The sequence below is a fragment of the Papaver somniferum genome, chromosome 6 (assembly GCF_003573695.1).
Source record: "Papaver somniferum cultivar HN1 chromosome 6, ASM357369v1, whole genome shotgun sequence".
Lineage (NCBI taxonomy): Eukaryota > Viridiplantae > Streptophyta > Magnoliopsida > Ranunculales > Papaveraceae > Papaver > Papaver somniferum.
In genome coordinates this window covers 147,541,159-147,560,978 of record NC_039363.1, presented here as the reverse complement: position 1 = coordinate 147,560,978, position 19,820 = coordinate 147,541,159, and the positions used below count along the sequence as shown (strand labels likewise).

The following is a 19,820-nucleotide window of genomic DNA, read 5'->3' as shown; positions in this document are numbered from 1 at the left end:
CTAGCTTGATTGGTTTCTTTGCCATATAAATGCTATATTTTGCCTGGTCGGACATATGGAAATCCCACCATCCTTTAAGTTGGCCAGTAAAGCCAGTAACTATGGATTCAGCAATTTGTTTTTCTGGGTTTTTAATGAGTCTAGAAGCAGAAGCATACATCGACATTTGTCTTATGATATTTACTATTTGGTATTCTGTCATACCATCTATGTTCCACTCAACTATGGATCTTCCATCAAACGAAGTCTGATTCCAATTATAATCCTCTTCCAGTTGTAAATCTACCGGTGTTGGTCTAGGGTAATAATTTCTAGTAGGAACTGTCGGTGTATATTTATTTTTTCCAAAAGATATTTTATTAATGTCATCAGAATTGTTGTTAATATTACCAGAATTTGATGAATGAAAAATTTCTTCCAGTTCTTCTATATCTATATCACTGTATTCTTCGTGTTTGGACAGAACATTTATTCCTTCTTTTGATTGTTTGGATGCTTTAGATGGGCCTGAAGCAGATAAGCTTAATTTTCCTAGCTTTTCTACTAGTGCATCTACAAAGCTATTATGGGTTGGACAACCTGAAGACATTTGGATCTATTATTGGGTTTGGTTTAAATAATAATCCACTAGATGGTGCCGGATTAAGTTTAAGCTCATTAGGTTGTATATGTTGGATTTTATCCTTGTTTAACAAGCCTTCAATTCTTGTCGTTTGTTTTCCTATTGAATGTAAATATAAATTGGTGTAGTTATTTTGTTGTATTAACTGACCAATATCTTTATGGTTAGCTACTGAATCAGTTCCCTTATGTTCTAATTTGTATGGGGCTGCTATAGCACCTTTGATATCAAGGACTACTTCTGGTGGATGGATTGACTGAATAACATTTCCATCTTTTGTCGTATAAGATTGAAACTGGGTTTCCAACATATTAAGCGATCTCTTATATTTATTTAAATTGTAAGTTTTGGTAAAATCTTCAAACCAGGTAAAAATGGGTTTGGATTTTTATTATGACTTAAGTATAGAGCATAAGTTTTATATATTCTTGTTCTTCTATTAGAACTAAAGTTGGATTCAAACCAAGCCCTTTTATTTGTATTTTCTAAACTATGATACTCTTTTCGAAGTTCTTGTAAATCCAATGATGGTTTTTGGATCACATTTATCTCAAATTCTAGATCGGAGAATGTCGGTTCTACTTGTTCAGGAATATTTCTAACCGTAGATTTTGGCGTTTCTACTTTATAATAAGGTTTATTAACCTGATGCGCGGTTTGTTTAACTCCTTCTATAATAATATCATTTGGGTCATTTATAAAATTATGAATAGGATCTGTATAAGAAGAAGATGCTACAGATGGCCTTGGTGCACTTCCCTCGCCTTCTGATATCTTAAGCCTAGTTTTCCTGAAAGATGTAAACTGTATTTCCACATCTCCATCTTCATATTCAATTATTTGTTGGAGATTTTTGTTTTGGCAAGGCTTTGCTGGAACTTCTACCTGTAAAGTCCACTTTTCAGGGAGGGTAACCTGATCCCACTTTATGGTTCTGGGAATAACTGTATGGGCTTTACCAATATTGGTATGAAAAAGAGTAGTCTGACCTTTTGTGTCATAAACTTGAGCATTAGGACATAAGGTATTCATAACCTTATAATATATTCTATACACAACGGCTAAGTTCTGCGACCCTGCGACCATATCAAACCCCTGAGTTCTAACATTTAAAGTTAGAGTTTTAAGGAGTCCTGGATCAGACAGAGACCAAAACGTTCAAACTTCTTTCAACACTACTCTTTATAAGAAATCCCTGTTATATATATATATATATAAAATAGGGAGAACAAAAATAAGGTGAAGGTCGACTATTAACACAGTGAGCAGGCAAAAAAGGTGATGACCACCAGCTCGACCAAGAAACTAACTGAACTTACTAGCAGATCTATTCTATACAGATATATGGATTATGAAAAGGGTGAACCAAAATAGCAGATAAAAGTATTAGGAGATATATCCACCGGCCTTGGGATGTGTCTTAGTTGCAGTGGGAGTGTCTGAGCATAGTGTGATGTTGATGTTGTCAATTTTTTTGGTTTTCAGGTGTGGTATGAGAGATTGGATGTGCAGAAGTTTCTTCAATAGATGCAGAGCTGAAGTTACAGGTGATGGAGTTGATGGCTGGTGCAGAAATTGGAATGTCCAAAATGTCAGGATTGAATCTCTTAGCAGGCTGGTATAAGCTACTCCATTGCTCATATTCTTCATCTGTGACTCTTTTTGATAGGACTGAACCTGATGAAGAGCCAATGCCAGCATTATGTAGGTAGGTCTGCTGCTCAGGGTTGAGTCTTTTTTGGACTGGACTTGGTATTTCATTCTCTGATATGATCTCCGATTCTTCAATGTCAGAAACAAGGAAGATTGATGGACTGAAAGGCAGCTGTTCTTCATAAGGTTGAAGTGGGGGTAGAGCTACAATATCAGTGATGGCATCAACGATAAAAATGTTTTCTTCTACAAGCCAAGCTTCAGAGATGGTTCTTGCCGAGTCCAGAGAAGAGTCACAGTGAAAACCTTGTTGATTGTAACCTTCGTCATTGAAAAAGAAGATAACCGACTTGTTTTGCTTTGCGGAGGCAGGGGACAACAGGGTTTGAACCCCAATCACTCCAGTCAGGATCAAGGTCTTCAAAGTCCACATTATGTAGCATATCTTCATAATAATCATCATCATACTCTAGTTCTATGAAAGGTCCAAGAGCTTGCATAGGTTGAGGAGGAGCTCGGGGCAGCAATTCTTGATGGTTGGGCAGGTAGATCTCAATGCAGTCTTGGTGTTCATGTCCAAGCCTGTGATAAAATCTGCAAAACAATGTAGGAAGTTCTTGATAGACAAAATCAATCCAGTTGATAGTTCTTCTATCATTAGGAACATTAGTGCCAAATTGAAGAGGTTGGTTAATGTCAATTCTGAGTCTTATTTTCATGGAGTTGTAACCATTATAGTGGTGAATAGGATCATCAAAAGCAATGAGCTCTCCAAAATCATGGGTGATTTTTATGACATTGAGGATTCATGTCTGCTCAAAATACATTTTGTGAAGTGTTATCTCAAAGATTTCAGAAGTGATATCAAAGTTTTTTGGGAGAGAAGTGAAATTACAAGGATGAAAGAAGAAAGTATCTCCATAAATTACCCTAATTCCTTACCTTAGAACATTGATCACTCGACTCGATTTTGTTTTTGTTAATGCTAAGTACCAATACTGTTAATGGGTTCGAACTTTAGTATATGAAATTGGACCCGAATCAACTCACCGGTCATGGGTAATCGGTACCTATAGAGATCCGTGGTGTGACACATTTTGAAGTCGTGTTACTAAAACCGAACACTCGATTTATACTTTCTCTTCGTTGATTTTAGAGCCTTGATTTTATCCACATTCCATGTTGTAAAAAGCTACACGAATGCAAATAGATCCAAGGCCACAAAAATAATCAACAAGAGTTGGTGTCGGAGAGGTACATAAAACTACAAGTAATAAACACAAATGGCTTTGAATATAAGCTACAGTGGACTTTCAACTCACCAGTTATCATCCCCGTCTTCGTCATCACCAAAATCAAAACAACATCTCCAATTCCTCCTCTCCAATTCTCATCTTGTTGTCACTTCCAATTCCCGCCCTTCAATTTCAAGGAAATCACGTCGGAATTTTCGTGTAATGGGTTCTTCTACGTCTTCTTCTCAAAATCCAGATAACAGCGTTCATGTTAAGAATTTGATATCTCTTATTAACTTGTTATCCCTTTTACAATACGTTGATACATATATATATGATTCATACTTGGGAAAGAAATAACTTCCTAACACGACTCTAACTCTTGACCAATATAAAGAGTCCTAATCAAAGTACATTCCATATCAGTCTCGGATTCTCGGATTTGTTACCGAGCTTAGAAGTCTTATTATATAAGACTTTCCTAAACAATCTCTAAGAGACGTACATAACTGAGACTTTCCTAAACAGTCTCAGTCACGTGTCTCAATACCCCCCTCAAGACGGAGCATGCAGGTCACAAATGCCCATCTTGGATAAAATAGCATGGAACTGAGCTTTTCCCAACGACTTTGTGAATATATCCGCCAACTGCATTGTGGTAGGAGTATAAGAAGGTAGAATAATCTTTTGTATTACCGCATCCCTTACTAGATGACAGTCCACTTCAATATGTTTTGTTCTTTCATGAAAAACAGGGTTCTTCGCAATATATAAAGCTGATTGACTATCGCAAAGAAGACTCATCGCTTGTGTATGATAAACCCTCAAATCACTGAGTAATTGTTTCAACCATTTCAATTCACATGTAGCCGCCGCCATGGAACGATATTCTGCTTCAGCCGAGCTACGAGACACAGTTGGTTGCTTCTTAGTCTTCCAAGATACTGGCGAATCTCCAAAACAAATAAACCATCCCGTCAGTGAACGCCTAGTTAAAGGACAACTTGCCCAATCTGAATCACACCAACCTCTCAAGGTTAAACTACTATCAGAGCGCAACAGAATTCCTTGTCCAGGATTCTTTTTCAAATATCTAACCACACGAAGTGCTGCTTCCCAATGCTCCATTCTTGGTCGTTGCATAAACTGAGATAAGATATGCACTGAGTAAGCAAGATCTGGTCTGGTGATAGATAAATATATCAAATGTCCAACCAATCTTCTATACTTTTCTACATCATAAAGCAAATCTCCTGTTGCTAAAGCAAGACGATGATTGGTTTCAATAGGAAATTCTGCAGGTTTCGCACCCAATAAACCTGCCTCCATTATAATATCCAACGCATATTTCCTCTGGCATATGTAGAAACCTCGTTTACTACGAGCCACTTCCAAACCTAGGAAGTATTTTAATTTTCCTAAATCTTTCATCTTAAAACATTGACCCAAGTACGCTTTAAATTGTGTAAGCGCAACTAGATCATTCCCTGCAATAATTAAATCATCAACATACACCAGCACATTAAGTTGCATCTTTCCCTTCATCATAGTAAAAAGAGAATAATCTGAGTATGATTGCCGAAACCCATAATTCTTCAATGCAGTTGATAGATTCGCAAACCAACACCGCGGTGCTTGTTTTAGGCCATACAACGATTTCTTCATCTTACACACCATATTCGGATTACCCTTAGCAAATCCTGGTGGTATTTTCATATATACTTCCTCTTCCAAATCTCCATGTAGGAACGCATTATGCACATCCATCTGATGCACATACCACTGTTTAGCTGCAGCTACAGCCAAGAATATACGAACCGTTGTCATCTTTGCCACTGGTGCAAATGTCTCATTGTAATCTAATCCTTCAACTTGATGATTTCCAAAAATCACAAGTCTCGCCTTTAAACGTACCAAATTCCCGTTTTCATCATATTTTTCCGTATATATCCACTTACTTCCTAAAGCTTTCTTACCAGGTGGCAGTTCTGTTAGATCCCATGTGCCTTGTTCTTCTAAGGCCCGTATTTCTTCCGCCATTGCTTTCCTCCAGCCTGGATGTTTTATTGCCTCTCTGAAATTCCTCGGCTCAGACTTTGCAGATATTGTAGCAATATAATTTTTATGCATGTCCGAAAACCTGTCACAACTAACATAATATGTCAAAGGATAAGGTGTACCTGAGGATGATGACTGTGATGATTGAGAGTGAGATGGACTATTTTCTCTAATGGTGCATGTCACAAAACCTTTAAGCCTACTCGAGGGAATCTTCTGACGCTTCCCCTTTCCTAAATCTTCATTCACAACAGCAGCATCCGTGGCTTGTTCATCATTGTTCACAACAGCAGAATTTTCTGACGCTGTAGTCTGACGCTGAACAGCTACATCTTCAGCAGGTGCCGCAGTTTGTACTGCGATATCTCCATCTATCTGTCGCTGTTCTCCTGCAGTTTCTTCACCGCCAGCGGATAGGCACTCTTCATCATCACTCCACTCTTCACCATTACGATCAGTCTCAGCTGTAGTCCCAGCAACATCAGTCGCTATATGACTTCTAGAGCTCCCCATAATGTCCGTCTCAACTGTTTTACCATTCAACTCAGTCTTAAATGGAAATTGTGTCTCACCGAATTTCACATCTCGAGACACCATAAATTTTCTTGTGTCTAGATCATAAACTTGCCATGCCTTCTTACCATATGGGTAGCCAAGAAACACACACCTCCGTCCTCGACTAGCAAACTTATCTCCTTTACTATTTTGATCATGTACATAGCACAAGCACCCAAACACCTTCAACTGTTTATATATAGGTGGTTTTCCAAACAATACTTCATATGGTGTTTTATTATTTAGGATAGGTGTAGGCGTACGATTTATCAAGTACGCTGTTGTCAAAGCACACTCTCCCCACAACCATTTCGGCAAGCTTGCTTGAAATCTTAAAGCCCTTGCTACATTCATTATATGTTGATGTTTTCTCTCCACTCTTCCATTTTGTTGGGTAGTACCTACACATGACGTCTCAAAGACTATTCCATTAGTCTTAAAATAACCACGCAATGCATTAAATTCCGTTCCATTATCACTTCTAACAATTTTAATATCTTTGTTAAATTGACGCTTCACAAGAGCAACAAATTCACGAAATTTTGATTCAACTTCTGTTTTATTCTGAATTAAATAAATCCAAACACCTCTTGAAAAATCATCCACTATTGTCAGAAAATATTGAGCTCCACATGATGAAGGGATCTTATAAGGACCCCATAAATATGTGTGAACTAAATCAAAAATACAATCTGATTTACTCAAACTACTAGAAAAACTGCTTCTACGATGCTTTGCCCGAGGGCAAATATCACAAGCATCATTATTCTTTTTGATTAATCTACTCACACCTTGCAACTTCTGCAAAACTTTCTCTGAAGGGTGTCCCATACGTTGATGCCACAACTCATATGTATCTTCACGCACAGCCATAACTTCAACATGCGGCACACCACAGAAAATATATAGTCCACCTTGTCTCTCAGCCACTCCAATCATCCTCCTCGTAGATCGGTCCTGTATAAGACATAATTTGTTAGTACACTGAAGAATACAACTCATCTCATCAATAAGTTGTGTGACTGAAATTAGGTTACAGGTTATCTTTGGCACATAAAGCACGTTTTCAAGTTTCAATCCACCAGGAAGAATCACAGTTCCTATTTTCTCAGAGGATGCATACTTTCCATCAGGCAATCCAACTGAACATGCCATAATATCTCTTACATTTATCATGTTAAGAAGTTCATACGTAACATGGTTTGTTGCTCTTGTGTCAAAAATCCAAGATGTTTCATTCTTTTTACCTTGTAGATGAGAACCCGACTTTCTTGAGTTTAAAAACTCCATCACCTGTTGTACTTGTGCAGCTATTACTCCTACTAGACATGCTTCATCAGCTGATGACGTACCAGCACTATCTTTTGCTGCCGAAACTTGCAGGTTATGAGCACGGACAGGATTCCCTCCTTGTCCTCTACCTCCTCTTCCAGCACGTCCTCTTCCTCCAGTTCTTCCTCCTCTGCCATTCTTTGGTCTGTCTCCCCACCATTCTGGATATCCAATAATTTTAAAACACCCATCATCTGAGTGTCCTTGTCTGCTGCAAGTTTTGCAGTACTTGGTGGGATCATAAGCACTATTAAGTAGGCGTTGATCAGCTTGCACTTTGAAAGCCATAATATTCTCTTGCATCTCTGTAGGTACTACTCCATCTCCAATCTTTAGGCGTTCTGAGTTCACAATGGTTTGATACGCAACATCTACAGACGGCAATGGTTCCCTTTCAAGCAATTGTTCACGCAAAGAACTGTATACAGAATCTAACCCAATCAGAAAATAGTGCAAGAAATCTTCTTCTCTTAACATACTTACCTGAGATGCAATATTACATATACACTGTCCACACTTGCATTGCGGTATCTTCATATAAGTCACCATCTCATCCCATATTTTGTTCAATCTGCCAAAATATATAGCAACTCCCTCTATTTTCTTCTGTTTACATTCACTTAAAGATGCTTTTAGTTGACATATTCTTGTTCCACTAACAACACAAAATCTTCTCTTCAGGTGTGCCCATAATAGACTTGCATCCTCATAATCTCCCAGGGTTGATCTTACCGACAACTCCAACGTGTTACCAATCCATGACACCAACGTTGATTGCACTGCTATCCAATCTTCTAACTGATCTGGATCTTCAGGTCGCTTGATGGTTCCATCAATGAAACCATATTTTCTCTTGGCTATCAGCGATCTTCTTATGGCTCTAGCCCATTCATCATAATTATTCCCTCTCATAACTATTGGAGTGATGATAGTTCCTGGTCCATCACTCGATCCTAGATGATATACAGGATTCTTCTTCTGTGTATCATATTCCATCACCTTCCCTTTTGATGATTCAATCTCATTGACCATCTTTCTTTTTTTTTTTTTTTAGGTTTCAAAACTGGCTCTCGATGCCATGTTAAGAATTTGATATCTCTTATTAACTTGTTATCCCTTTTACAATACGTTGATACATATATATATATGATTCATACTTGGGAAAGAAATAACTTCCTAACACGACTCTAACTCTTGACCAATATAAAGAGTCCTAATCAAAGTACATTCCATATCAGTCTCGGAATCTCGGATTTGTTACCGAGCTTAGAAGTCTTATTATATAAGACTTTCCTAAACAATCTGTAAGAGACGTACATAACTGAGACTTTCCTAAACAGTCTCAGTCACGTGTCTCAATAGTTCAAGGTTACTCTCTCTCTCTCTGTTTGTTTATCTTTGTTAACTCATATTTTGAACCTTATTTCTTCCCTTGGTTGCTTCAATTTCCGATTTGTTCTGTTTCTCTGATGCTTCTGGTTTCATTTCTGAATTCTCGTCATACTTTCTACTTAAAAACATATTGAATTATGAAAGAACCTTGTGTTCATATTGCCATTGCGACTGCTGATTGGATATTTTTATTCTTATTGCAATCTTCAGCGGATAAAATCACCTAGTTAGGATGAAAATTTAGTATATTTTCTACTGTCCCTTTAACAAATTCGGGTTTTGTTTTTTCAGAAAGTTATACTACTCAAAAAAAAAAAAAAAAATTAAGCTTTGGGTGATGTTATTATCAGCCATTGCAATTTATCTAATGAGAACATGCAAGTTACAAAGAAAATCCAACTGTATATTTGTTGAAGCCATGAACCACATACTGTGGAAACAAAAAAACATGATATGCAAGTCAGATAACGCGGTTCTCTCGTTTATAGAGAGGCCAGTATTAATGAATTCAATTGAGAGAGGACCAGTTTCAAAGTAGAAGGAGACCTATTAACTGTTCTTAACCCTTTTTTTTTTATGTTTATCTTCTTTAAATTGACGTCAATGTTCCTTCTATGAGATATTTCCGTCAATGTATTTTCTATCTATGATATAACATATCTGTGGTACCTAGTGTATTGACTTCAAGTGCCTTATCTTCCTTTGTGCAGAGTCAGGCAGGGAAGATTATTCTTCCGTAAGTGATGCAGAGTGGAAGAAGCGTCTCACTAGTGAGCAGTTCTACGTAACTCGCAAGAAGGGAACTGAGAGGGCTTTTACAGGGTACAATATTCAATTCAATAATACTGTATCTTTTGCCACCATTACAGTAGATTCTACAAACCTACATATAATTTCAAATGATAAGACATGAACCACTGTGAACTCAAGTGATTTGGTTAGGCAGAAAACTTCTCATGCATCATGAGAGATTTTGCAACAATACATGAGTATCAAAACAAAAATGTGAAGCTGTCATTTTTTTCTCAACTCAATACTACTGCTTGAGTGAAAGGCACGTGTTTTACAATATATTATTTTCCTCATGAAGAGCTAACTTGGAGCATTATTGTATGGCACCCTCTCTCAAACACCGACACAGGTTTTTTCAAAATCCAAATTTGGGGTATCATGCTCGAAAAATGTAGTGGAAGTAAAAACCGTAGAGTTGGTATCATACTTAAAGTTCAATTATGCTTAGATACTGTATTCTTCTACTCCCTGTACTGTGGTTTAAGTGAAGATGTTCGTATCAGGTCTCTTTCCGCCTAAGTTATCCCACTCTCAGTATCATCAACATGTTAGAAAGACTTCGTAATTCCATTTACCTCCGTTGGTGGTACCAGATATTTAGACATGTCTGCTCTTCTCCTGTTTCTTCAATTTCTCTCCACTTTATCTTTGTGTGCCAAAACTTGTATGCAGCAACCGGCATTACACTTTATTTAGTTCATTTGCTTGCATTTTGATATAGAGCAAAATGTGGTGGCAAGAGGGAGTAATTAAGATGTGAATCAGATGCTTGTCATTTTTAATTTCAATGGGGTCCTTCATCATACACATTCTTGAAGGAATTAGCAGCTTTGTCTAGGATGCTTCAAATCTTGTAGTTTATTTAGTTCCAGATATTTAATCAGTAGAAAAGTAATTGTAGTTCTCATTAATTATATTTGCCTTCTAGAGAAGCTAATAACATGCTGTAAGGGTAAGTACATCAAACGACTTTTGCGTAACTTATCATAGTTGTGGCAATATTGTAGTGTTGATGATTCGTTATTCATATTATCTGAATTTCCGGGAGTATTGGAACACAAAAATCCGCAGGAACTTATCACTGCATCTGCTGTGACACGCCTTTGTTCGAGTAAGTATCACCTAATCTCTCTCTAGGTGCAGACTAATGATATTGCGGAGTTGCGCCTCCTTTTCCTATTTATTATTATTTTTCTTAAATAATTCTTCTGGGTCCACGAAATTTGACAGCGGAACTGGTTGGCCATCATACTATCAACCCATAGGAAATAACGTGAAATTGAAATTAGACTTGTCGATCATATTCATGCCTAGGCAGGAAGTTCTTTGTGATGTGTGCGATGCTCATCTTGGTCATATTTTTGATGATGGCCCTCCACCTACCGGAAAACGTTACTGCATTAACAGGTTAGCACTACTCCTTGTCTCATTAATCGAATTTCTTTCTAAGTTAATATTTTCCCCTGTTGAAACATATACTTTGAATATATGTAAAATCTTCCTGTGCTACGCTTATGTGATGCAGTGCCTCCCTGAGACTGAAATCAAAATAGTTCCAAGTGTTGTCATTACCTACCAGAAGTTCAAAGTCCTGAATCAATTTCCTTCTAGTGAGTAAGTTGTTCCTGTACTAAATTTGGCAAGTTGATAGAAGAAGCTCTCTCTCATGATTTTTTTGGTAGTTTCGTTATTCTCAGATCACTGTTTGCACTTCTTCTAACAAAAATGTATATTTAGACTGTTTGGAAACGATGCATAAACATGGTAAGATGAAAAAATAAATAAAAGAATTCTATCTTATAAATAAGAGTATATTGTCAGAGATACCTGAGCTGCTAAACTAGCTACTAGCTAGGCTACTGCTTTTCTTGTATGGCTTTTGGACTTCTCTCCTAAAGCTTCGAGTGAAACAATGGTGTTTATGTGCGGAATTGCTTGTCTAAACCTCCAATTCCCGTCGCCATCGTTCCATAACTTCTTTAAAATTTTAGTTTCTGGTTTGTATATAAACAAAGTTTCTTCATGGCACCATAATAAAATCTCATTGTTTTTAGTAAGTGCAAGGGGCCAAGCCCAACGGTATCTCATATCGCCCTCGGAATCATTGACCTCTATATTGAATTCCTTACTCCAGCTCCGAGGATGGTTAGGCTCCGTGCCAGAGTTCTTGAATCCCCAAATGTCCATGCAATTATTTATCAGGTTGGATATCAACAGCACACAAATACCCTCCTAGCACTTGGATACCCCAACCAATGGTGACACAAGGGGGTGATGGGAGAGTTTGGAATTCCTCAGTTCCCAAATCGAACGCCACTACTTGTTTCTTTTATTGGAATCGAACGCCACTACTTGTTCTGAGCGCCAGTTCATACTAGATCCAGTTGCATTTTATTGGATTGAGCGAATGAGTAATCTTTCCAGTGAAGTGCTCCGTAAACAAATATACCAGAAGAGTTCACTAAATGGTACCGTGTGGTTACTTGTTTGTTTCTCCATCCTCGTTTGTCACCAAGAGTGTATACTTGGACGTCGACTTGTACTCCTGGTGCTCTGTAATAAAAGATTCTAACAACCTTATACTCATGGGTGGACTGGTGGTAGCCAAACCCACTTATCGCGTGATCAAAGGGATCATATGGCTTTTCGTGTAGTCGGGGAAGATTAACATATTCTCTAGAGATGGGATTGCAGATATATATTGGATCACAGATATGATTGCGGGTGTCATTGACGCACACCAAACCGTTGCATGAACCAACCATACGCGGTAAGCATAATTGATCATGAATATCAAAGGGAGGATGGTCAATCTTCGTAAGTGTGTCCAAAGAGAACCGAGTGCTGTTTTTGTCTTCGTTGTCATCGTCGCTATTATCAATGTCGCGGTAGTAGAGTTGCACTGAACTGCACAAATCATTTAATATGGAGAAAAGGAGACCATCCTTCCCATCATCTTCCATTGAATACTTAGCTACTCCTACCTTTTGCAAAGAAAGAGTAAAAACTACGCCGAAACGAAAAAACACAAAAATTTCAATCTCGTACCAACACCAATGGGTTGTGGCTCTTATTTATAGGTATGTATAGGAACAAGTGTCCTATCCTAGAATCTCCATTCCTTTAAAACACTAAGTCATATGAGTTTCCACGTCGCACGTGAATGTGACACCCCCTCAAATTAAATTAGATAAAAGCTTTGGACATTAGTAATTCTGGAGAGGACAAGTGGCGGGACTCTATTGGTCGGAGCATTATAATTTGAATTACACTATGTTTACACCCTGTATTTAACTGGCCGTTTTTAACACCGTTATCGAAAATGCGGGTATACAATACTTATGTGGGTATTTACATCTAATTAATAACTTACACTTGGTTTACACCTAAACTTAATTGTACGTTAAGTAGGTGGACCATACTCACGTTAACTACTAGCGTACTTTTAAAAAAAAAAAACTACACTTAGCGTGGGGACGGAATTGATTCCATGACCCACAGGTCACACAACTGTCACCTATCCATTGAGCCATTAGTTCTTTGGCGATCAAATACACACATGTTTTATTGACATACGTTTAAACCACATATTTGTGTTATAACCAACATTATCTCAACTTTAAACCCCAGATCAAACAACACCACACCAAATCAAAAAACCAATCACCAAATCAAAAATCCAAAGCGGCGGGTGATAGACACGTTTTTGTGTCTAAGCTGTCCTCAATTTTCAGTATTGTTGGTACTCAATTTTGTACTTACCATGGTGTTTTTGTGTTTGTAGGTATTTTTGTGAAATAAACATTTTTGGAAAAATCGGCTCGAAAAATAATGAGGAGCACCCCGGAAGACATTTGCTATGCGGACTCTCAGTTTGGTTAAGGGGCACCTCAGGGGCGCCAACCGTTATTCGCACCCCCATCTATGTTAGGGGGAGGTCGTCCCCTTCATTTGAATTTTCAGTTTGGCGGGAAACTGTTCACAGGCTATGGAAGATTTAGGGTTCGCAATTTGGACGGGAAAGAGACTCGATGGCTAGGATTTTCTGGGATGACGCGACTGGTCTTAACAGGCAGGGTATGGTTGATTTCGTCAGCCAAAATTGGCTAGATACTCGGTGAGAAGAAAACAGGGGACGGGAGATATTCATGAGTTTGCACGAGATATTCATGGGATTTCCTGTGCTTATCAGAGGATAGCGTGTGTCTTAACAGAGTTTTACTCCAACTGGGACTGTGTTGGGAGTGTGTCAACATTATTCAGACGCGTGATGAGCTAAAACAGGGAACAAATATATTCGTATCACTCTCTGTTGGTGCTATTACGGGAAATATGCGTACAATGAAGGAAAGGTATTGATTGGGAGATATTTCACAGCTCATTCCAGCGTAAAGAGAAGAAGAAAAATGGAATTATTCTCGTGTACTGGCAGGGAGTAAATGAAGATTTTTGAGAGTTATTACGCGTGATTTCTTTGTCCTGTGGAGTATAAAAACGTTGCTGGGGTCGAATAGAAGGATGGGGAGTTTGGAGACATTAAGCACATTACAGATCTTGGAATTTCGAGTTGCAGAGAATAGTCATTTTCCGCTGTTGTGAAGAACATAAGACGCACAGAGAACAGTCGGTGTTGCTACAGTGTCCGCGACAGTACTCATTTATCGTTCTCTGTAACAGCTGGTTTGTGACAAAAATAAGTGTTACAAACCCGTTTTTAATTATTTTCTCCCATGTTATCATCCTTGTAAGCACCTTTTGAGCAAAGAATTATCTTTTTGAGTGTGTTTGCATCATGAGAAGCTAAACCCATCACTGGGACGATGGAGGAAGTTATTTTTCAACCATCTGATAATTAAATTAACTCTTTTATAACTATTTGCATAGAATTTAATTGTTTTATGATTTCAATTAATTATTTGTTATTTTCTCTGATGTTGCATGCTTAGTTTTGATTACTTTTGATGCGTCATGCTCACAACTTACAACTAATGTTTTATGAAATCTACTTTGACAAAGAATAGAGTTAATATTTCTTTTATTTTAAGTATAATTGCCTAGGATTAATTTCTGAACCACTTGAATATGAAAAACAGTGAAATCCTGAGTCCTAGTAAATTCTTCATCCTGTGACATATTTTGTATATATTTTCTTATTTTTAGAAAAGCCTAGAATCAATCTCAATAAAGTCCGAGTGAACGACAACTCTATTTACCACTATCTAAAATTCGATCAATTTTTGGCGCCGCTGTCGGGGACTTGTTTTTAGATTTGTTTTTTAGGTTTTATTTTATTTTTGTTCTTTTTTATGTGTTTTGGTATTTCTGTTTGCTTTCAGACTTGGAGCTAAGCTAAAGAAAAATTGAAGAAGTGCTGAAAGAAAAGCAAATCCAAAGAAGGAAAGAAAATAGAAATCCAAAAGGAGTGAAGGAGAATATTTTTGTATATAGTTATTTCATTTTTATTACACTTTATTTTATTTTTATTATTTTTTAGATTTTGTTTCCTTTTTTTTAAAAAAAAACTGTAATTAGGATTTATTGTTGTAATTTTTTTATTTTTTTTTGGACACTTTTTGGACTTTATTTTGGGACTTTAGACTTTATTAAATTTTTTAAACCCTAAGGAAAGGTTAATTTAAATAAAACTGTTGCAGGGAAGGACGACAGTTACGATACTGTCTCGGCCCCTCGGGTTCGTACACTGACATTGGAGTCGGTGGTCTGAGTCGACTTCAACGGTTCATCCCCCGTCTGGAACGGGAGGTAAGTTTTTCTGAACACCCGCGAATCCCCTGTCAGTGGGTTTATTTTGTGTTGAGAATGTCGAGCTGGTATTACGATAGCCAATATAACGAATATACGACTGATTTTCAAAATGGACATTACTTTGACCATAGTGTGAATAGTGGTTGGGAACGCCAATCTTTTGAAGGTTATGGCCCATACCATGGTGAGCCCAATTACTATCCACATTCCCACCGGTCATACGAGCAAAATTCCTATAATTCCTCTTCTTTAGATGAGGCACGTAAGATACTTGAGTCGACACATAAGTTAGCGGACACAGATGACTTAATTATGGACGAAAGAACTGTAACGGTGAGTGAAACTTCTTTAGAAGATAACCTCAAGAAGTTAGATGAGTCAACATGTAAGTTAACTGAGTCAACACGTGAGTTTTCTGAGTCAACACGTAGGTTAGAGTTAGATACGGAAGAAAGAATTGCTCGAATTACTTTGAATTGCCAATACATTGCTTCAAAAATCACTCTTGAAAATGAGGAAATTTTCAATTGTTATAATCAGGATGACGAGGTTATAATTGGTAACACTACTTGCTTAGATGAGGTTCGATCATTTTCATGTTATTATAATGATGATTGTGATGAGGATAATATTGATGAAGAATCTGAAATATGTAGGCATAGTGATCAGGAATTTGTTACTCCGATTGAGATTTATAATGATAATTCCATTACAAATCCAAATAATTTTAAAAATTATTCACCTATTCAAAAGGACGAGGATTTGACTATAAATACCCCTGTTTTAGACGATGTAGTATTTCCTTTTTACGAAGCCAATGATGGTTTAGTGGAACGAGTTTATTTTGAGTCTAGCGATTTAGAAACAATAGTCTTAGAAAATGAACTTGTAGAGACAAGTAAGGATGAACCTGACTTAGAAGAATCAATTGAGCATTTTCAGGAATATGATGACCTAGAAATTAGGGAAGTTGTGACTAGTCTTTCTAGAGACACTGAGAACTCTCAGTTTGGGGGTGATTATCATTCTCCATGTGCTTTAATTCTTAGAAAGGTCCCTCACTTGGGACTTGACATATATGCCTCAACCATTTTACAAGATTATCTTCATGCACGTTTTCCTGAACCTAGTTGTGTTCATAAAGAAGTTCAGTTGTTAGAAACCCATCATCTGGTTGATGTGGTTAACCCAGGATACGATACCTCGATTGACTTTGTTTTCCTATCAAAAACTTTTTCTCCAATTGTGAGAACTTATGAAATTCAAATGTGTCAGATATTAAGTTTCGAGACTAAACCTAATTACTTTAGGAGAGTAGGGTCGACATATTTGTTTAAGGAAGACCACCACTCTCTTTTGGTCAGCTGTGTAAGCCAAATTTGATTGACTTTAAGGATCCGCAATTATTTAGGTTATTATTATGTGCTTCTAAGCTTTTGTTTGAGTTTTTCCAGACTTTAGAACCTGAACATTCGGATCTAACTTTTGAGGAAATGCAACCGATTAAAATATGTTATCTAGACCCGGTTATAGAACCTGAACCTGAACCACAGCTAGACGTAGTTGTTTTAAACAGGAAACTAGACAAGGGTCTGCTTTATTTGCTAATTTTCTTGGCTTATTGCAGATTCCTTTTACTTGTGATAGCCCTATTTGGTTTTGGTGATCCGCAGTTATTCCGGATATTACTTTATGATTCTATAAGGTGACTAATCCTTTCTTAGTCTGGCTGAAGACTTTAAACTTAGCACTTCTTGGGAGGTAACCCATGCTCATGCAACACGGTAATATCTTTCTTTAACTCTTTTCTTCAAGTAGTAACAGTTTCTCCTTGTTCATGCTTTTAATTTCATCTTTAGAACATTGAGGACAAAGTTAGATTTAAGTTTGGGAGTATGGGAGAAACTTTTTAGTTGCTGTATAAATAAATAAACTCCAGAGCCTAGAAATTTATGCTTATTAAGGTTGGAACTAACCAATCTAAGTGGATGGGAACATCTTGGCTGTAGGAGTTGAGGAACCAATCTGATTAGATGGAAACATCTAAAGAGTATATTCATAAAAGCACAGAGCTCAGGTGTTAGAATTAAAAAAAAAACATGGTAGTTTCGCCATATCTCGTTGAATCCTTTTCACCTTCTGTTTTTATTTTTATTTTCTTATAAGTGATTGGGTGAAATAGAGTGATTGAGATACCAAAATATTAAAAAATAAATAATAAAAACCAAATAAATAAATTGAGACCAGACCATCAGACCAACTGGAATAAATTCAATAAAGTCGACCACTGGTGCCCTTGTATATACCAGTTGTGTTGACCTAGAGTTAGGATTATCACCCGCTGGTTCCCTTGTATATGCCAGCTGTGTTGATAGTAGTCAGTCCGGCATCTCAGTCCATTAGGATGGGCTCACCTTAGTCAATATCAAAACCATCTACGTTTTTCTCTAAATCCATCTTCTTAATCTTTCCATGTGATTGGTTGACTCCGGTTATGATGTACAGAAACTATTTGAGTAGAGATCTATGACTTATATATGAATTTTAGTATGCTTGAGTGCAAACTCGTATACAACGATTGGAATTTCGCATCAGGGTACTTCTTCCTATAGTCAATGATTGTATGCCAACCAAGGAAATTCTTTAGTGCCTTTCAATGTTCTGCGTAGATAGTTAGGGCCTGGAGTAAAGGTTTTGTGGGTACACCTCTGGTAAACCCTCCCGAGACTATAACTCGGTCACTAGGGCCACCTAGTGAGTTTAAGTTTTCTTTTCTAGAACAAATTTGCTCGAGGACTAGCAAATAATAAGTTTGGGGGTATTTGATAGACACATTTCTATGTCTAAGTTGTCCTCAATTTTCTGTATTGTTGGTACTCAATTTTGTACTTATTATGGTGTTTTGTGTGTTTGTAGGTATTTTTGGGAAATAAACATTTTTGGAAAAATCTGCTCGAAAAATTATGCGGAGCACCCCCGGAGGACATTTGCTATGCGGACTCTCAGTTTGGTTAAGGGGCACCTCAGGGGAGCCAACTACTATTCGCACCGCCATCTATGTTAGGGGGAGGTCGTCCCCTTCATTTGAATCTTCAATTTGGCGGGAAACTGTTCACAGGCTATGGCAGATTTAGGGTTCGTGATAGGTGTCTAAAACACCTAAATTTATATTTATTGTTTATGCTTTCTTTGCTACTTTTCTTGTAAATTATGTATCTTATGTTTGCTTTTGAGTTTATGTGCAATGGAGTCATTATGAGCAAAAGAAGGATAAACGTCCATTTGGAGCGAAAAGCGCAAAGAGGTCAAGTCACTGGCGACATTTGGAGCCGGATAATGTTGCGTAAGGAGTGAAGAATGAACTGTCAGTTTTCTAAGACTGACAGGCCACATAGAAATTGGTCAGCCCTTATCCGAGTCCCTGGATGCCAATATAAATCTGGGTTATAACTCGATACCTGAAGTTCAGAAAAACCATCTCTCTTTCACGTTGGCTGCGTTTTTATTGTCTGAAATTGAGAGAAATGAAAAATGAGAGACGGCCGTCACTGAGAGTTTGATTTGAGAGAGGAATCGATGTGAGAATTCAAGATGGAGATGAAGTTCAAGAAGGATGAGGATCTGTTGCTCAGAATCAGATTGAGAAGAGGGTGGATTTGTTGTTGAAGGGGTTTGATTCCAGTGGTGTTGATATGAAGAACAAGAATAAATGGGGATCTGTGATATTTTGAAATCAAGCAGATAAGAAGAAATTGGTGACGGGTTTCTATGTGTTATGCTGTGAATCTGGTTGGAAGAAGATGAGAAGCTGTTATGCTGTGAATCTGAGAAGAAAGAAGGAAGTTAGGGTTTGAGAAGCAAGAGTTGTTTCTGTGGTTTATGTCTTGATGATCTAGATGAGGACCTAGGATTTTGCAGTGATGAGTACGGTGAGAAATGGAAGAAGAAATCAGAGGGCTAGGCTCGTTACTGGTTAATGAAGCTTGGGTTCAACTCGAGCCTGAAATTGGCAGCAAAATGGTTGGATTTTGAGTTGATTCAGGGAAGGTTTGAAGTTGCTGACTGAGACAATGAAGCCAAAATGGTGGTATACTTGGGTTGGCAGCAAATGGAAGAAGTGCAGCTGTTGAACACTGATTCAGTTGAATGGTTTACAGGGCCATGGTTGTTTATGGTAAATTGTTGCTGTTGTGATGCAGAATTGCAGCTGTAACAGGGAAGAATTGAAACAACCTCGTGATGTTGTTGATGCTCGAATTGAAGATGAGTCTGAGTTCGAGTTGTTATTAGCTGAATCTGATGAGGGTTAAGATGAGTTGAATCGAGAACGGGTATTGAATTCGAATTGGGGGTTGGAAGATAAGAATAGTGCTGCTACCAATTGGTCTGTGGTGAAGCTGACGGGGTTTCTGGTT

At 37.6% G+C, this 19,820-nt stretch overlaps 1 protein-coding gene across 1 annotated transcript; it reads left to right on the top strand.

Moving 5' to 3' along the window:
- Positions 1 to 3,528: 3,528 nt before the first annotated feature.
- Positions 3,529 to 11,456, top strand: LOC113286285 (peptide methionine sulfoxide reductase MsrB-like). Its single transcript, XM_026534943.1, has 5 exons — positions 3,529 to 3,779; positions 9,556 to 9,669; positions 10,688 to 10,751; positions 10,850 to 11,046; positions 11,165 to 11,456. Exons 1-5 carry the CDS (start codon positions 3,559 to 3,561, stop codon positions 11,190 to 11,192), a joined length of 624 nt encoding a protein of 207 aa, XP_026390728.1. The 5' UTR covers positions 3,529 to 3,558; the 3' UTR covers positions 11,193 to 11,456.
- The last annotated feature ends 8,364 nt before the right edge of the window (positions 11,457 to 19,820 follow it).